Raw genomic sequence first — 13,557 nt, forward strand, 5'->3', positions numbered from 1 at the left:
TTATATTGTGGTGACAACAGTTGGGAGCAGTAGTCTCCAGCGGCTGGGGACGAATGTTTTCCATAGGACATCAGTGTCTCCTTCTCTCTTGTTCTGAAAGTTCAGAGAATCCATCCAGCTAGCCGTCTGCATTTTATCACCAGATAGCAATATGCACTTGGAAAGATGCATCATTGCTCATGTCAATGCCCAGGTCACGCACTGATGTTGACTCAGGGATTGCAATTCTTCCTGGGCCAGTGTATCCAGTCTGCATGTCGTTTACCTTTGTGTGCCAGTAGCGCAGGGCCTGGAACTTCCTGAATTAAACTGCATGTTGTTGTCCTCAGCCCACCTGTATATTGTGCCAACTCCTTTTGCAGATGCGCAATATTTTCAGGGTTTTGTATTGCGTGGAGACTTTTGTGTCATCTGCATAGCTAGCAAGGGTAGTCATCGTAGCAACTGAAGGCATGTCTGAAAGGGCCACTACGAACATAGTGGCCCCAAGACAGTGCCCTGTGGGACACCGCTTGTTATTTGCGTTTCCTTGGAGGTGGCTCCATTGCTCACAACTGCCTGTTTTTCTTCTGTCTTTGTTATAGGAGTTGTGCAGCCACTCTCCAAGTTTTCCCCGCCTATGCCGAGACTACGCAGTTTGTGACAGAGATAATACCATGGTCGACCTTATCAAGGCTTTTGCAAAGTCGAGATATATTACATCCACATTTGAACCATTTAGTAGCTGTTTCAACACCAAGTCATAGTGTTGCAGGAGCTGTGTTAGGCAGCCTCTACCTGGTCGAAATCCATGCTGGGTTTCCACAGCAAGTCATTTCTTCAAGGAACATGATTAGTTTCTTACGGACTATTCGTTCCATGACTTTGCTGATGTGTGAGGTCAGAGAGATAGGCCTATAATTTTTAGCATCTCTCTCTACCTCCCTTATGGATAGGGATATATATATATATATATATATATACATACATATATATGGATCCTTGGATTTTACCTTTACATATTACACACAAACATATATATACAATGGGCTTCTTTCAGTTTCTATCTACTAAATCCATTCACAAGGCCTTGGTTGGCCCAAGTCTATAGTAGAAGACACTAGGCGGTGAGCTGGCAGAAACGTTAGCACGCCAGGCGAAATGCATAACTCCATTTTTTGTCTGCCGTTACGTTCTGAGTTCAAATTCCGCCAAGGTTGACTTTGCCTTTCATCCTCTCGGGGTCGATAAATTAAGTACCAGTTTCACACTGGGTTGATGTAATCGACTTAATCCCTTTTTCTGTCCTTGTTTGTCCCCTCTATGTTAAGCCCCTTGTAAAGAAATATATATATACAATGGGCTTCTTTCAGTTTCTATATACCAAACCCATTCAGAAGGCCTTGGTTGGCCCAAGGCTATAGTAGAAGACATTTGCCCAAGATACCACACAGTGTGACTGAACCCAGAGTCTTGTGGTTGGGAAGCAAGCTTCTTATTTCTTTACTGCCCACAAGGGGCTAAACAGAGGGGACAAACAAGGATAGACAAATGGATTAAGTCGATTACATCGACCCTAGTGCATAACTCGTATTTATTTCATCGACCCTGAAAGGATGAAAGGCAAAGTCGACCTCACTGGAATTTGAACTCAGAACGTAGCGGTAGACGAAATACCTATTTCTTTACTACCCACAAGGGGCTAAACACAGAGAGGGCAGACAAAGGGATTAAGTCGATTACATCGACCCCAGTGCATAACTGGTATTTATTTCATCGACCCCGAAAGGATGACAGGCAAAGTCGACCTCAGTGGAATTTGAACACAGAACGTAGCAGCAGATGAAATACCTATTTCTTTACTACCCACAAGGGGCTAAACACAGAGGGGACAAACAAGGACAGACAAACGGATTAGGTCGATTACATCGACCCCAGTGCGTAACTGGTACTTATTTAATCGACCCCGAAAGGATGAAAGGCAAAGTCGACCTCAGTGGAATTTGAACACAGAACGTAGCAGCAGATGAAATACCTATTTCTTTACTACCCACAAGGGGCTAAACACAGAGGGGACAAACAAGGACAGACAAACGGATTAGGTCGATTACATCGACCCCAGTGCGTAACTGGTACTTATTTAATCGACCCCGAAAGGATGACAGGCAAAGTCGACCTCAGTGGAATTTGAACTCAGAACGTAGCAGCAGACGAAATACCACTAAGCATTTCGCCCAGCATGCTAACGTTTCTGCCAGCTCGCTACCTTACCACAAGCTTCTTACCCACACAGCCACACCATATATTTCAATAGCTTTCATATAATGTTTCCAAATATGCCCAAACATCTGATTGTTTTAACAAGGAACAGGCAGAGACTGACAGCTGAAAGAATGGAAATAGAAAACTCAGACTACTTGTATCTTCAGTAAAAATTTATTTTGTTATATACAGACATAAATCATACATATTTATTAACACGCACACGCACGCACGCATATTTCAGGCTCTGATGAAGCTATAAGGTGTTAGTCAAGCACTCGTCTCTGAGTACACTGCAACTTGTAGCAGAAACAGCTGCAAGCTAATGAAGTTCAAAAGATAATTAATTCCTTTGTCATCCCATTTCCACACACACACATATACATTATATATATATATATATATATACACACACATATATACATATGTATATATATATATATATACAAACACATATATATACATACACATGTATGTATATATATATGTATATATATATACACATGCACAAGCTTATGCACACACACACACATATATACATGCTTTATATATAAATATATATATTATACATGCCCTCATATACTCACTCACACATATATAAATCCTGCCCCCTATACACACTCTCAAGCACAAATCCTGGTAGTCACTGAGTATGTGTGAGGGGTCAGAGGTCAGTGGTCACTCAACATTTGGTCAAATATCAGTGGTCACTTAAAAACTGGTCAGAAGTCAGTGGTCACTCAACAATGGTCAGAGGTCAGAGGTCACTCAGCATTTGGTCAGAGGTCACTCAACAACTGGTCAGGTCAGTGGTCACTCAACAATTGGTCAGAGGTCAGAGGTCACTCAGCATTTGGTCAGAGGTCACTCAACAACTGGTCAGGTCAGTGGTCACTCAACAATTGGTCAGAGGTCAGAGGCCACTCAGCATTTGGTCTGAGGACTGTAATGTCAGTGACTGAATTCGTTGGTGGCTGTGTATGTAGCAAGGCTGGTCAGCCTTTCTGCAGTGGTTGGTCAGTGAGTGGTCAAGCAATGGCCAGAGTATTAAGGGCTCAGCATTAGGAGGATAGAGTCTGGTCAGTGGAAAATCAATGCCCAGCATTAAATCTACCCCCATCCCACCCCCATCACCGAGATCCATTAACAATTGATGTGACAGACTGACCGACAGACCCCTGCTCATCATCATCCTACGCTGCCACCACCCCTACTCCAGTGTGTAGGGTCCTTTTTGTCTTTTGTTTATTTTGTTTTTTTTTGGTTTTATTTCATTCTGGTTTGGTGCAAAGAAAGGTATCTCGTCTGAGCACCGCCCCCCCCACCACTCCCAATCCCGCCCCCCCCTTCTGCACCAGTCTTAGCCCCACACCTTTCTAGTGCGGCCGTGACCATCGCTCCCCACCAACGCCACCATCACAAACACCACCACCACCTCCATCACCACCCCCATCACCGAGATCCATTAACAATTGATGTGACAGACTGACCGACAGACCCCTGCTCATCATCATCCTACGCTGCCACCACCCCTACTCCAGTGTGTAGGGTCCTTTTTATGTCTTTTGTTTATTTTGTTTTTTTTTGGTTTTATTTCATTCTGGTTTGGTGCAAAGAAAGGTATCTCGTCTGAGCACCGCCCCCCCCCACTCCCAATCCCGCCCCCCCCTTCTGCACCAGTCTTAGCCCCACACCTTTCTAGTGCGGCCGTGACCATCGCTCCCCACCAACGCCACCATCACAAACACCACCACCACCACCTCCATCACCACCCCCATCACCATTGCCCTATTTCCCTTCGACAAGATTGTTCATGCCCGCTTGGAGCTTCTGTTTGGCGTTGTCCAGTTTCTGGAAAAGAAAGTAAAACGGAATTAAAAAAAAAGGAAAATTTAAAATGAAAAAAAAAAAAGAAAACAAAAAAAAAAGCAAAGAAAAACACATTTCTGTCCCAGCAACACAACTAAACCCTTCTTTCTACTCAAAACTACCAGCATGGCCTTGACCGAACTTGCTCAGATGAAATGGTGGGGTGATGAAAACCTTCCATCTGTTGGGTCCTGAAATTGCGGCTAGGGGAATGGCCCGCAGATATATAGAGCTTAACTGCAATGAATACTCCATTAGCAGTCCCGGACAAAATCATGGGTTGCTCTTTAGCAAGGCATACTACCCAGACACCCTGGCAGGGTCACAGTGAAATTCTGAAGCCCTGGAAAGAGTGGAAATGCCACTATCATTGGAAGGTTGTAGGGAATTGAAACGCAAGACAGAAAAAATACTTTGTTTTGGGATTTCTTCCCACTTCGCAGAACAAATTATGCTTTTATGAATCTTGACCTGGGGAAACCCGTCAGTTTCACGGGCACTGCAACCGTCTATAGGACTTGCGACCAAGACAAGAAATTAGCAATCGAAAGATATTTACTCAACATATCAGCCCCTTTTTTCACCCCCACAAATTGAATTATCAAAGAGTATATCTACCTTCAAGCACCTTGAGCGTATGCCTTCATACTCTATATGCATCAACCTTTCTCCCTTTCAGCTAAAAACATTAGGCAAGACACACAACTCTACCTCCACCAGTCAATCTCTGTTGTAAACCTTAGACAAAACACACAACTCTACCTAACTCAGTCAAGCAAATCTGTAAATCTTAGGCAAGACACACAACTCTACCTCCACCAGTCAACCTCTGTTGTAAACCTTAGACAAAACACACAACTCTACCTAACTCAGTCAAGCAAATCTGTAAATCTTAGGCAAGACACACAACTCTACCTCCACCAGTCAACCTCTGTTGTAAACCTTAGAAAAACACACAACTCTACCTAACTCAGTCAAGCAAATCTGTAAATCTTAGGCAAAGCAAGACACACAACTCTACCTCCACCAGTCAACCTCTGTTGTAAACCTTAGACAAAACACACAACTCTACCTAACTCAGTCAAGCAAATCTGTAAATCTTAGGCAAGACACCACAACTCTACCTCCACCAGTCAACCTCTGTTGTAAACCTTAGACAAAACACACAACTCTACCTAACTCAGTCAAGCAAATCTGTAAATCTTAGGCAAGACACACACAACTCTACCTCCACCAGTCAACCTCTGTTGTAAACCTTAGACAAAACACACACTCTACCTAACTCAGTCAGCAAATCTGTAAATCTTAGGCAAGACACACAACTCTACCTCCACCAGTCAACCTCTGTTGTAAACCTTAGACAAAACACACAACTCTACCTAACTCAGTCAGCAAATCTGTAAATCTTAGGAAGACACACACTCTACCTCCACCAGTCAACCTCTGTTGTAAACCTTAGACAAAACACACAACTCTACCTAACTCAGTCAAGCAAATCTGTAAATCTTAGGCAAGACACACAACTCTACCTCCACCAGTCAACCTCTGTTGTAAACCTTAGACAAAACACACAACTCTACGTAACTCAGTCAAGCAAATCTGTAAATCTTAGACAAGGCACATCACTCTACCTCCACCAGTCAACCTCTGTTGTAAACCTTAGACAAAACACACAACTCTACGTAACTCAGTCAAGCAAATCTGTAAATCTTAGGCAAGACACACAACTCTACCTCCACCAGTCAACCTCTGTTGTAAACCTTAGAAAAACACACAACTCTACCTAACTCAGTCAGCAAATCTGTAAATCTTAGCAAGACACACAACTCTACCTCCACCAGTCAACCTCTGTTGTAAACCTTAGACAAAACACACAACTCTACCTAACTCAGTCAAGCAAATCTGTAAATCTTAGGCAAGACACACAACTCTACCTCCACCAGTCAACCTCTGTTGTAAACCTTAGACAAAACACACAACTCTACCTAACTCAGTCAAGCAAATCTGTAAATCTTAGGCAAGACACACCAACTCTACCTCCACCAGTCAACCTCTGTTGTAAACCTTAGACAAAACACACACTCTACCTAACTCAGTCAAGCAAATCTGTAAATCTTAGGCAAGACACACAACTCTACCTCCACCAGTCAACCTCTGTTGTAAACCTAGACAAACACAACACCTCTACCTAACTCAGTCAAGCAAATCTGTAAATCTTAGGCAAACAACAACTCTACCTCCACCAGTCAACCTCTGTTGTAAACCTTAGACAAAACACACAACTCTACCTAACTCAGTCAAGTAAATCTGTAAATCTTAGGCAAGACACACAACTCTACCTCCACCAGTCAACCTCTGTTGTAAACCTTAGACAAAACACACAACTCTACGTAACTCAGTCAAGCAAATCTGTAAATCTTAGGCAAGACACAAACTCTACCTCCACCCGTCAACCTCTTGTTGTAAACCTTAGACAAAACACACAACTCTACCTAACTCAGTCAAGTAAATCTGTAAATCTTAGGCAGACACACAACTCTACCTCCACCAGTCAACCTCTGTTGTAAACCTTAGACAAAACACACAACTCTACGTAACTCAGTCAAGCAAATCTGTAAATCTTAGGCAAGACACACAACTCTACCTCCACCAGTCAACCTCTGTTGTAAACCTTAGACAAAACACACAACTCTACCTAAACCAGTCAAGTAAATCTGTAAATCTTAGGCAAGACACACAACTCTACCTCCACCAGTCAACTCTGTTGTAAACCTTAGACAAAACACAACAACTCTACGTAACTCAGTCAAGCAAATCTGTAAATTTAGGCAAGACCACACAACTCTACCTCCACCAGTCAACCTCTGTTGTAAACCTTAGAAAAAACACCACAACTCTACGTAACTCAGTCAAGCAAATCTGTAAATCTTAGGCAAGACACACAACTCTACCTCCACCAGTCAACCTCTGTTGTAAACCTTAGACAAAACACACAACTCTACGTAACTCAGTCAAGCAAATCTGTAATCTTAGGCAAGACACACAACTCTACCTCCACAGTCAACCTCTGTTGTAAACCTTAGACAAAACACACAACTCTACCTAACTCAGTCAAGCAAATCTGTAAATTTAGGCAAGACACACAACTCTACCTCCACCAGTCAACCTCTGTTGTAAACCTTAGACAAAACACACAACTCTACCTAACTCAGTCAAGTAAATCTGTAAATCTTAGGCAAGACACACAACTCTACCTCCACCAGTCAACCTCTGTTGTAAACCTTAGACAAAACACACAACTCTACCTAACTCAGTCAAGTAAATCTGTTAAATCTTAGGCAAGACACACAACTCTACCTCCACCAGTCACCTCTGTTGTAAACCTTAGACAAAACACACAACTCTACGTAACTCAGTCAAGCAAATCTGTAAATCTTAGGCAAGACACACAACTCTACCTCCACCAGTCACCTCTGTTGTAAACCTTAGACAAAACACACAATTACGTAACTCAGTCAAGCAAATCTGTAAATCTTAGGCAAGACACACAACTCTACCTCCACCAGTCAACTCTCGTTGTAAACCTTAGACAAACACCACAACTCTACGTAACTCAGTCAAGCAAATCTGTAAATCTTAGGCAAGACACACAACTCTACCTCCACCAGTCAACCTCTGTTGTAAACCTTAGACAAAACACACAACTCTACCTAACTCAGTCAAGTAAATCTGTAAATCTTAGGCAAGACACACAACTCTACCTCCACAGTCAACCTCTGTTGTAAACCTTAGACAAAACACACAACTCTACCTAACTCAGTCAAGTAAATCTGTAAATCTTAGGCAAGACACACAACTCTACCCTCCTCCACCAGTCAACCTCTGTTGTAAACCTTAGACAAAACACACAACTCTACGTAACTCAGTCAAGCAAATCTGTAAATCTTAGGCAAGACACACAACTCTACCTCCACCAGTCAACCTCTGTTGTAAACCTTAGACAAAACACACAACTCTACGTAACTCAGTCAAGCAAATCTGTAAATCTTAGGCAAGACACACAACTCTACCTCCACCAGTCAACCTCTGTTGTAAACCTTAGACAAAACACACAACTCTACCTAACTCAGTCAAGCAAATCTGTAAATCTTAGGCAAGACCACACAACTCTACCTCCACCAGTCAACCTCTGTTGTAAACCTTAGACAAAACACACAACTCTACCTAACTCAGTCAAGCAAATCTGTAAATCTTAGGCAAGACACACAACTCTACCTCCACCAGTCAACCTCTGTTGTAAACCTTAGACAAAACACACAACTCTACCTAACTCAGTCAAGCAAATCTGTAAATCTTAGGCAAGACACACAACTCTACCTCCACCAGTCAACCTCTGTTGTAAACCTTAGACAAAACACACAACTCTACCTAACTCAGTCAAGCAAATCTGTAAATCTTAGGCAAGACACACAACTCTACCTCCACCAGTCAACCTCTGTTGTAAACCTTAGACAAAACACACAACTCTACCTAACTCAGTCAAGCAAATCTGTAAATCTTAGGCAAGACACACAACTCTACCTCCACCAGTCAACCTCTGTTGTAAACTTAGACAAAACACACAACTCTACCTAACTCAGTCAAGCAAATCTGTAAATCTTAGGCAAGACACACAACTCTACCTCCACCAGTCAACCTCTGTTGTAAACCTTAGACAAAACACACAACTCTACCTAACTCAGTCAAGCAAATCTGTAAATCTTAGGCAAGACACACAACTCTACCTCCACCAGTCAACCTCTGTTGTAAACCTTAGACAAAACACACAACTCTACCTAACTCAGTCAAGCAAATCTGTAAATCTTAGGCAAGACACACAACTCTACCTCCACCAGTCAACCTCTGTTGTAAACCTTAGACAAAACACACAACTCTACCTAACTCAGTCAAGCAAATCTGTAAATCTTAGGCAAGACACACAACTCTACCTCCACCAGTCAACCTCTGTTGTAAACCTTAGACAAAACACACAACTCTACCTAACTCAGTCAAGCAAATCTGTAAATCTTAGGCAAGACACACAACTCTACCTCCACCAGTCAACCTCTGTTGTAAACCTTAGACAAAACACACACAACTCTACCTAACTCAGTCAAGCAAATCTGTAATCTTAGGCAAGACACACAACTCTACCTCCACCAGTCAACCTCTGTTGTAAACCTTAGACAAAACACACAACTCTACCTAACTCAGTCAAGCAAATCTGTAAATCTTAGGCAAGACACACAACTCTACCTCCACCAGTCAACCTCTGTTGTAAACCTTAGACAAAACACACAACTCTACCTAACTCAGACAAGCAAATCTGTAAATCTTAGACAAGGCACATCACTCTACCAAAGTAAGCTGTAAACCTTAGGCAAGACACTCAACTCTCAGAGAAGACACTTCACTTTCCCTTAGACAAAACACTTTCCCCTTCGACAAGACACTCAACTCTATTTACCTCAATGTGAATGATAGGGTCGTCTTTATTTTGATGTCCGGCCTTTGCGGCTATTTGATCCACAGCTTGCACTGGCAACTTCTGCGCATCATTCTGGGACAAGCTGCGAACCCCTTGCACCGGCTGATGTTGTTGTTGCTGCTGCACTGGATTTTGCTGCTGTTGTTGTTGTTGTAAAACGATGTTCTGTTGTGGCTGTTGCTGAGGGTTCACACTTTTTGCTATATGCTGCAGATGCACATTTTGTGCTTGTTGTTGCTGTTGTTGTACCAAGTTCTGCACAGGTTGTTGCTGTTGTTGTGCAACTTGCTGCTGCTGTGCAATATTCTGTGCAGCTTGCTGTTGTGCAATATTCTGTGCAACTTGCTGCTGCTGCTGTTGTGCAACATTCTGTGCAGCTTGTTGCTGTTGTGCAACTTGCTGCTGTTGTGCAACATTCTGTGCAGCTTGTTGCTGTTGCACATTTTGAGCTGCAGCTTGCTGCTGTGCAAAGTTCTGTGCCGCTTGCTGCTGTGCAACATTCTGCGCTGCAGCTTGCTGCTGTTGTGCAACATTCTGCGCTGCAGCTTGCTGCTGTTGTGCAACATTTTGTGCAGCTTGTTGCTGTTGTGCAACATTTTGTGCAGCTTGCTGCTGTTGTGCAACATTCTGTGCTGCAGCTTGCTGCTGTTGTGCAACATTCTGTGCAGCTTGTTGCTGTTGTGCAACATTTTGTGCAGCTTGTTGCTGTTGTGCAATATTCTGTGCAGCTTGCTGTTGTGCAACATTCTGCGCTGCAGCTTGCTGTTGTGCAACATTCTGCGCCACAGCTTGCTGCTGTTGTGCAACATTCTGCGCTGCAGCTTGCTGTTGTGCAACATTCTGTGCCACAGCTTGCTGCTGTTGTGCAACATTTTGAATTGGTTGTTGTTGTAGAATATTCTTTGCAGCTTGTTGTTGTTGCTGCTGTGCATAGTTCCTGTCAAGGGCTGGGTTAGCGACATCATCAACACCACCAAGTTTCTGGGAAGAAGGAAAAAAAAGAAAAATAAATAATAAAAAACAAAACAAAATAATAATAATAAAAAATGAGTAGGCACAAGAGTGGCTGTGTGGTAAGTAGCTTGCTAACCAACCACATGGTTCCGGGTTCAGTCCCACTGTGTGGTACCTTGGGCAAGTGTCTTCTGCTATAGCCTCAGGCCGACCAATGCCTTGTGAGTGGATTTGGTAGATGGAAACTGAAAGAAGCCTGTCGTATATATGTATATATATATATATATGCGTGTGTGTGTGTGTGTCTGTGTTTGTCCCCCCAACATCGCTTGACAACCAATGCTGGTATGTTTACGTCGCCGTTACTTAGCGGTTCGGCAAAAGAGACCGATAGAATAAGTACTAGGCTTACAAAAGAATAAGTCCCGGCGTCGATTTGCTCGACTAAAGGCGGTGCTCCAGCATGGCCGCAGTCAAATGACTGAAACAAGTAAAAGAGAGAGAGAGAGTAAAGAAATGTAAATGCCCCCAAAAATCTTCAGTCTAAATCAGTGGCCCTCAAATTGAGGCCATAAGGCGTCTGGGGGGTCTACTTAAGGTTTTGTTGCTATAATTTAACCCTGTATCAAACGTAAAGCTTCTTTCTCCATATTATTCTGAATTAATTATGAATTGTTTTGTCGCTTTGAGATTTCAATGATGTGGTTGGAATGACATTGTAGGGTAAGTGTGAGAGGCCAGATCTGGCTGGTTTGAACAGAAAGCAGGGAGAATATTTGCGGTGTTATGGTTGGTTTAAATCCTAGAGGGTTAAATTGCTTGACAACCGATGCTGGTGTGTTTACGTCCCCGTCACTAAGCGGTTCGGCAAAAGAGACCGATAGAATAAGTACTGGGCTTACAAAAGAATAAGTCCTGGGGTCGATTTGCTCGACTAAAGGCGGTGCTCCAGCATGGCCGCTTCCCAGCCACATGGTTCCGGGTTCAATCCCACTGTGTGGCACCTTGGGCAAGTGTCTTCTACTATAGTCTCAGGCAGGCCAAAGCCCTACTGATCGGATTTGATAGGCGGAAACTGAAAGAAGCCCATCATATATATATACATATATATTACGTAAAAAGCACCAACCGATCATGGCCTTTTGCCAGCCTTGCCTGGCACCTGTGCCAGTGGCACATAAAAAGCACTCATGGAGTGGTTGGCATTAGGAAGGGCATCCAGCTGTAGAAACACCTCCAGATTAGGCTGGAGTCTGGTGCAGCATCCTGGCTTTCCAGACCCCAGTTGAACCATCCACCCCATGCCAGCATGGAAAACAGACATTAAACGATGATGATGATGATATACATGTGTGTGTGTGTATAAATATATATATATATTGCTATTTTAGCCACTGGTCATTTTCATACTTACAGCCAACGAATCTAGTCAACGCACAAGACAGTCATTATGCTTACTCCCCACAAAATACCACCACGTGGACTCTATTGAGACTAGTAAGAAACAATTATGAACTTTTTTATTACACTTAACTTTTTAAGATATTTTTGATAAGTTTCGTTTTTTCAAGAAGAACCGAAACATATAAACTCTCTAAGAAAATTAAAATTTATCTTATATAGTGGCGTTTTTATAAATATATATATATATAGAAAGAGAGAGAGAGAGACCAACACGCATATATATATTATCACCGTGACCGACCAGGCTATCAGTGTTGTTACACATCGCTGGTCACAATGCGCTTCGCAATGTTTTAGCCTTCAAATGACACCACCCCACTGGCTAAGCGAGTAGGCCAACAGAAGAAAGAGTGAGAGAAAGTTGTGGCGAAAGAGTACAGCAGGGATCGCCACCAGCCCCTGCTGGAGCCTCGTGGAGCTTTTAGGTGTTTTAGCTCAATAAACACTCACAACGCCCAGTCTGGGAATCAAAACCGCGATCCTACGACCACGAGTCTGCTGCCCTAACCACTGGGCCATTGTGCCTACATATATTATAAACACTTGCCAGCCCTGTCTGGCCCCCATGTCGGTGACATGTAAAAGCACCATCCGTTCATGTCCGTTGCCAGCCTCGCCTGGCCCCTGTGCTGGTGACATGTAAAAGCACCATCCGTTCGTGGCCGTTCGCCAGCTCTGTCTGGCACCTGTGCAGGTGGCACGTAAAAAACACCCACTACACTTGCGGAGTGGTTGGCGTTAGGAAGGGCATCCAGCCGTAGAAACACTGCCAGATCTGACTGGGCCTGACGAAGCCTTCCGGCTTCACAGACCCCAGTTGAACCGTCCAACCCATGCTAGCATGGAAAACGGATGCTAAATGATGATGATGATGATGATGAATGAAAAGAGAAATAGGATCAGAGTACCCACCTCCTTGTGCTCTTCTTCTCTGTGTTTCTTCAACTCCTTCAGGAGCTCTCTCTGTTCTTCCAGAATCTTCTTCTGCTCCTGCTGTTGCTCCTCCAATTTGTGCAGCAACTCCGCCTGTTTCTTCTCACTCTCCTTACTTAACTCCTTGCCTCCACCACCACCACCACCACCACCACCACCACCTTGGTCGCCAACGCCAGCCGCAGCGCCAGCCGAGTTCTTGTCCGCTTTCTTCAAAGAGCCAACCGTTGGCTTCGGGTTAGCAGCAACGGAATCTTTGTTGTTGTGAGCTGGCTTCATATTTTCAACGCTTTCGTCATGGTCCTGAAAACAGATATAAAGAATGGAGATATATATAGAGAATACCAAACTCATTCCCTATGGATACTGTATTTATTACAACGAGTGGCTTGTAAACGTATCTAACTCGCTTTCGCTCGTTAGATATGTTTACAAGCCACGAGTTGTAATAAATACGGTATCCATAGGGAATGAGTTTGGTATTTTATTTATTACACACGAATAAACGACCATATTTTATTAACCCAATAACTAAATTCTTCACGTTTAGTTGTAACTTATGAATGACA

At 43.2% G+C, this 13,557-nt stretch overlaps 1 protein-coding gene and 1 long non-coding RNA gene across 17 annotated transcripts in view; both read right to left on the reverse strand.

Moving 5' to 3' along the window:
* Positions 1-3,740: 3,740 nt before the first annotated feature.
* The window catches only part of LOC115230212 (putative sodium-coupled neutral amino acid transporter 10), a 66,848-nt gene continuing 57,031 nt past the window's right edge, over positions 3,741-13,557 (reverse strand). For 7 of the 16 annotated variants that reach the window (XM_029800424.2, XM_029800417.2, XM_036499555.1 and 4 more), the window contains 3 exons: positions 12,968-13,291; positions 9,617-10,618; positions 3,741-4,092 (listed from right to left, as the gene is read on the reverse strand). In XM_029800424.2, coding sequence (XP_029656284.1) covers positions 4,030-4,092; positions 9,617-10,618; positions 12,968-13,291 — 1,389 coding nt within the window. In that variant the 3' untranslated portion in view covers positions 3,741-4,029. The remainder of the gene's footprint in view (positions 4,093-9,616; positions 10,619-12,967; positions 13,292-13,557) is intronic. The other 9 variants (XM_036499560.1, XM_036499556.1, XM_036499564.1 and 6 more) reach the window with 9 other exon arrangements.
* On the reverse strand, positions 4,694-5,329 carry LOC118761541. The gene is made up of 2 exons (XR_004997455.1): positions 5,262-5,329; positions 4,694-5,052 (listed from the first exon to the last, which is right to left on the reverse strand). It is a non-coding gene; the product is annotated as an uncharacterized LOC118761541 (long non-coding RNA).

The sequence above is a fragment of the Octopus sinensis genome, unplaced genomic scaffold, assembly GCF_006345805.1.
Source record: "Octopus sinensis unplaced genomic scaffold, ASM634580v1 Contig14929, whole genome shotgun sequence".
In the NCBI taxonomy this organism is placed as follows: domain Eukaryota; kingdom Metazoa; phylum Mollusca; class Cephalopoda; order Octopoda; family Octopodidae; genus Octopus; species Octopus sinensis.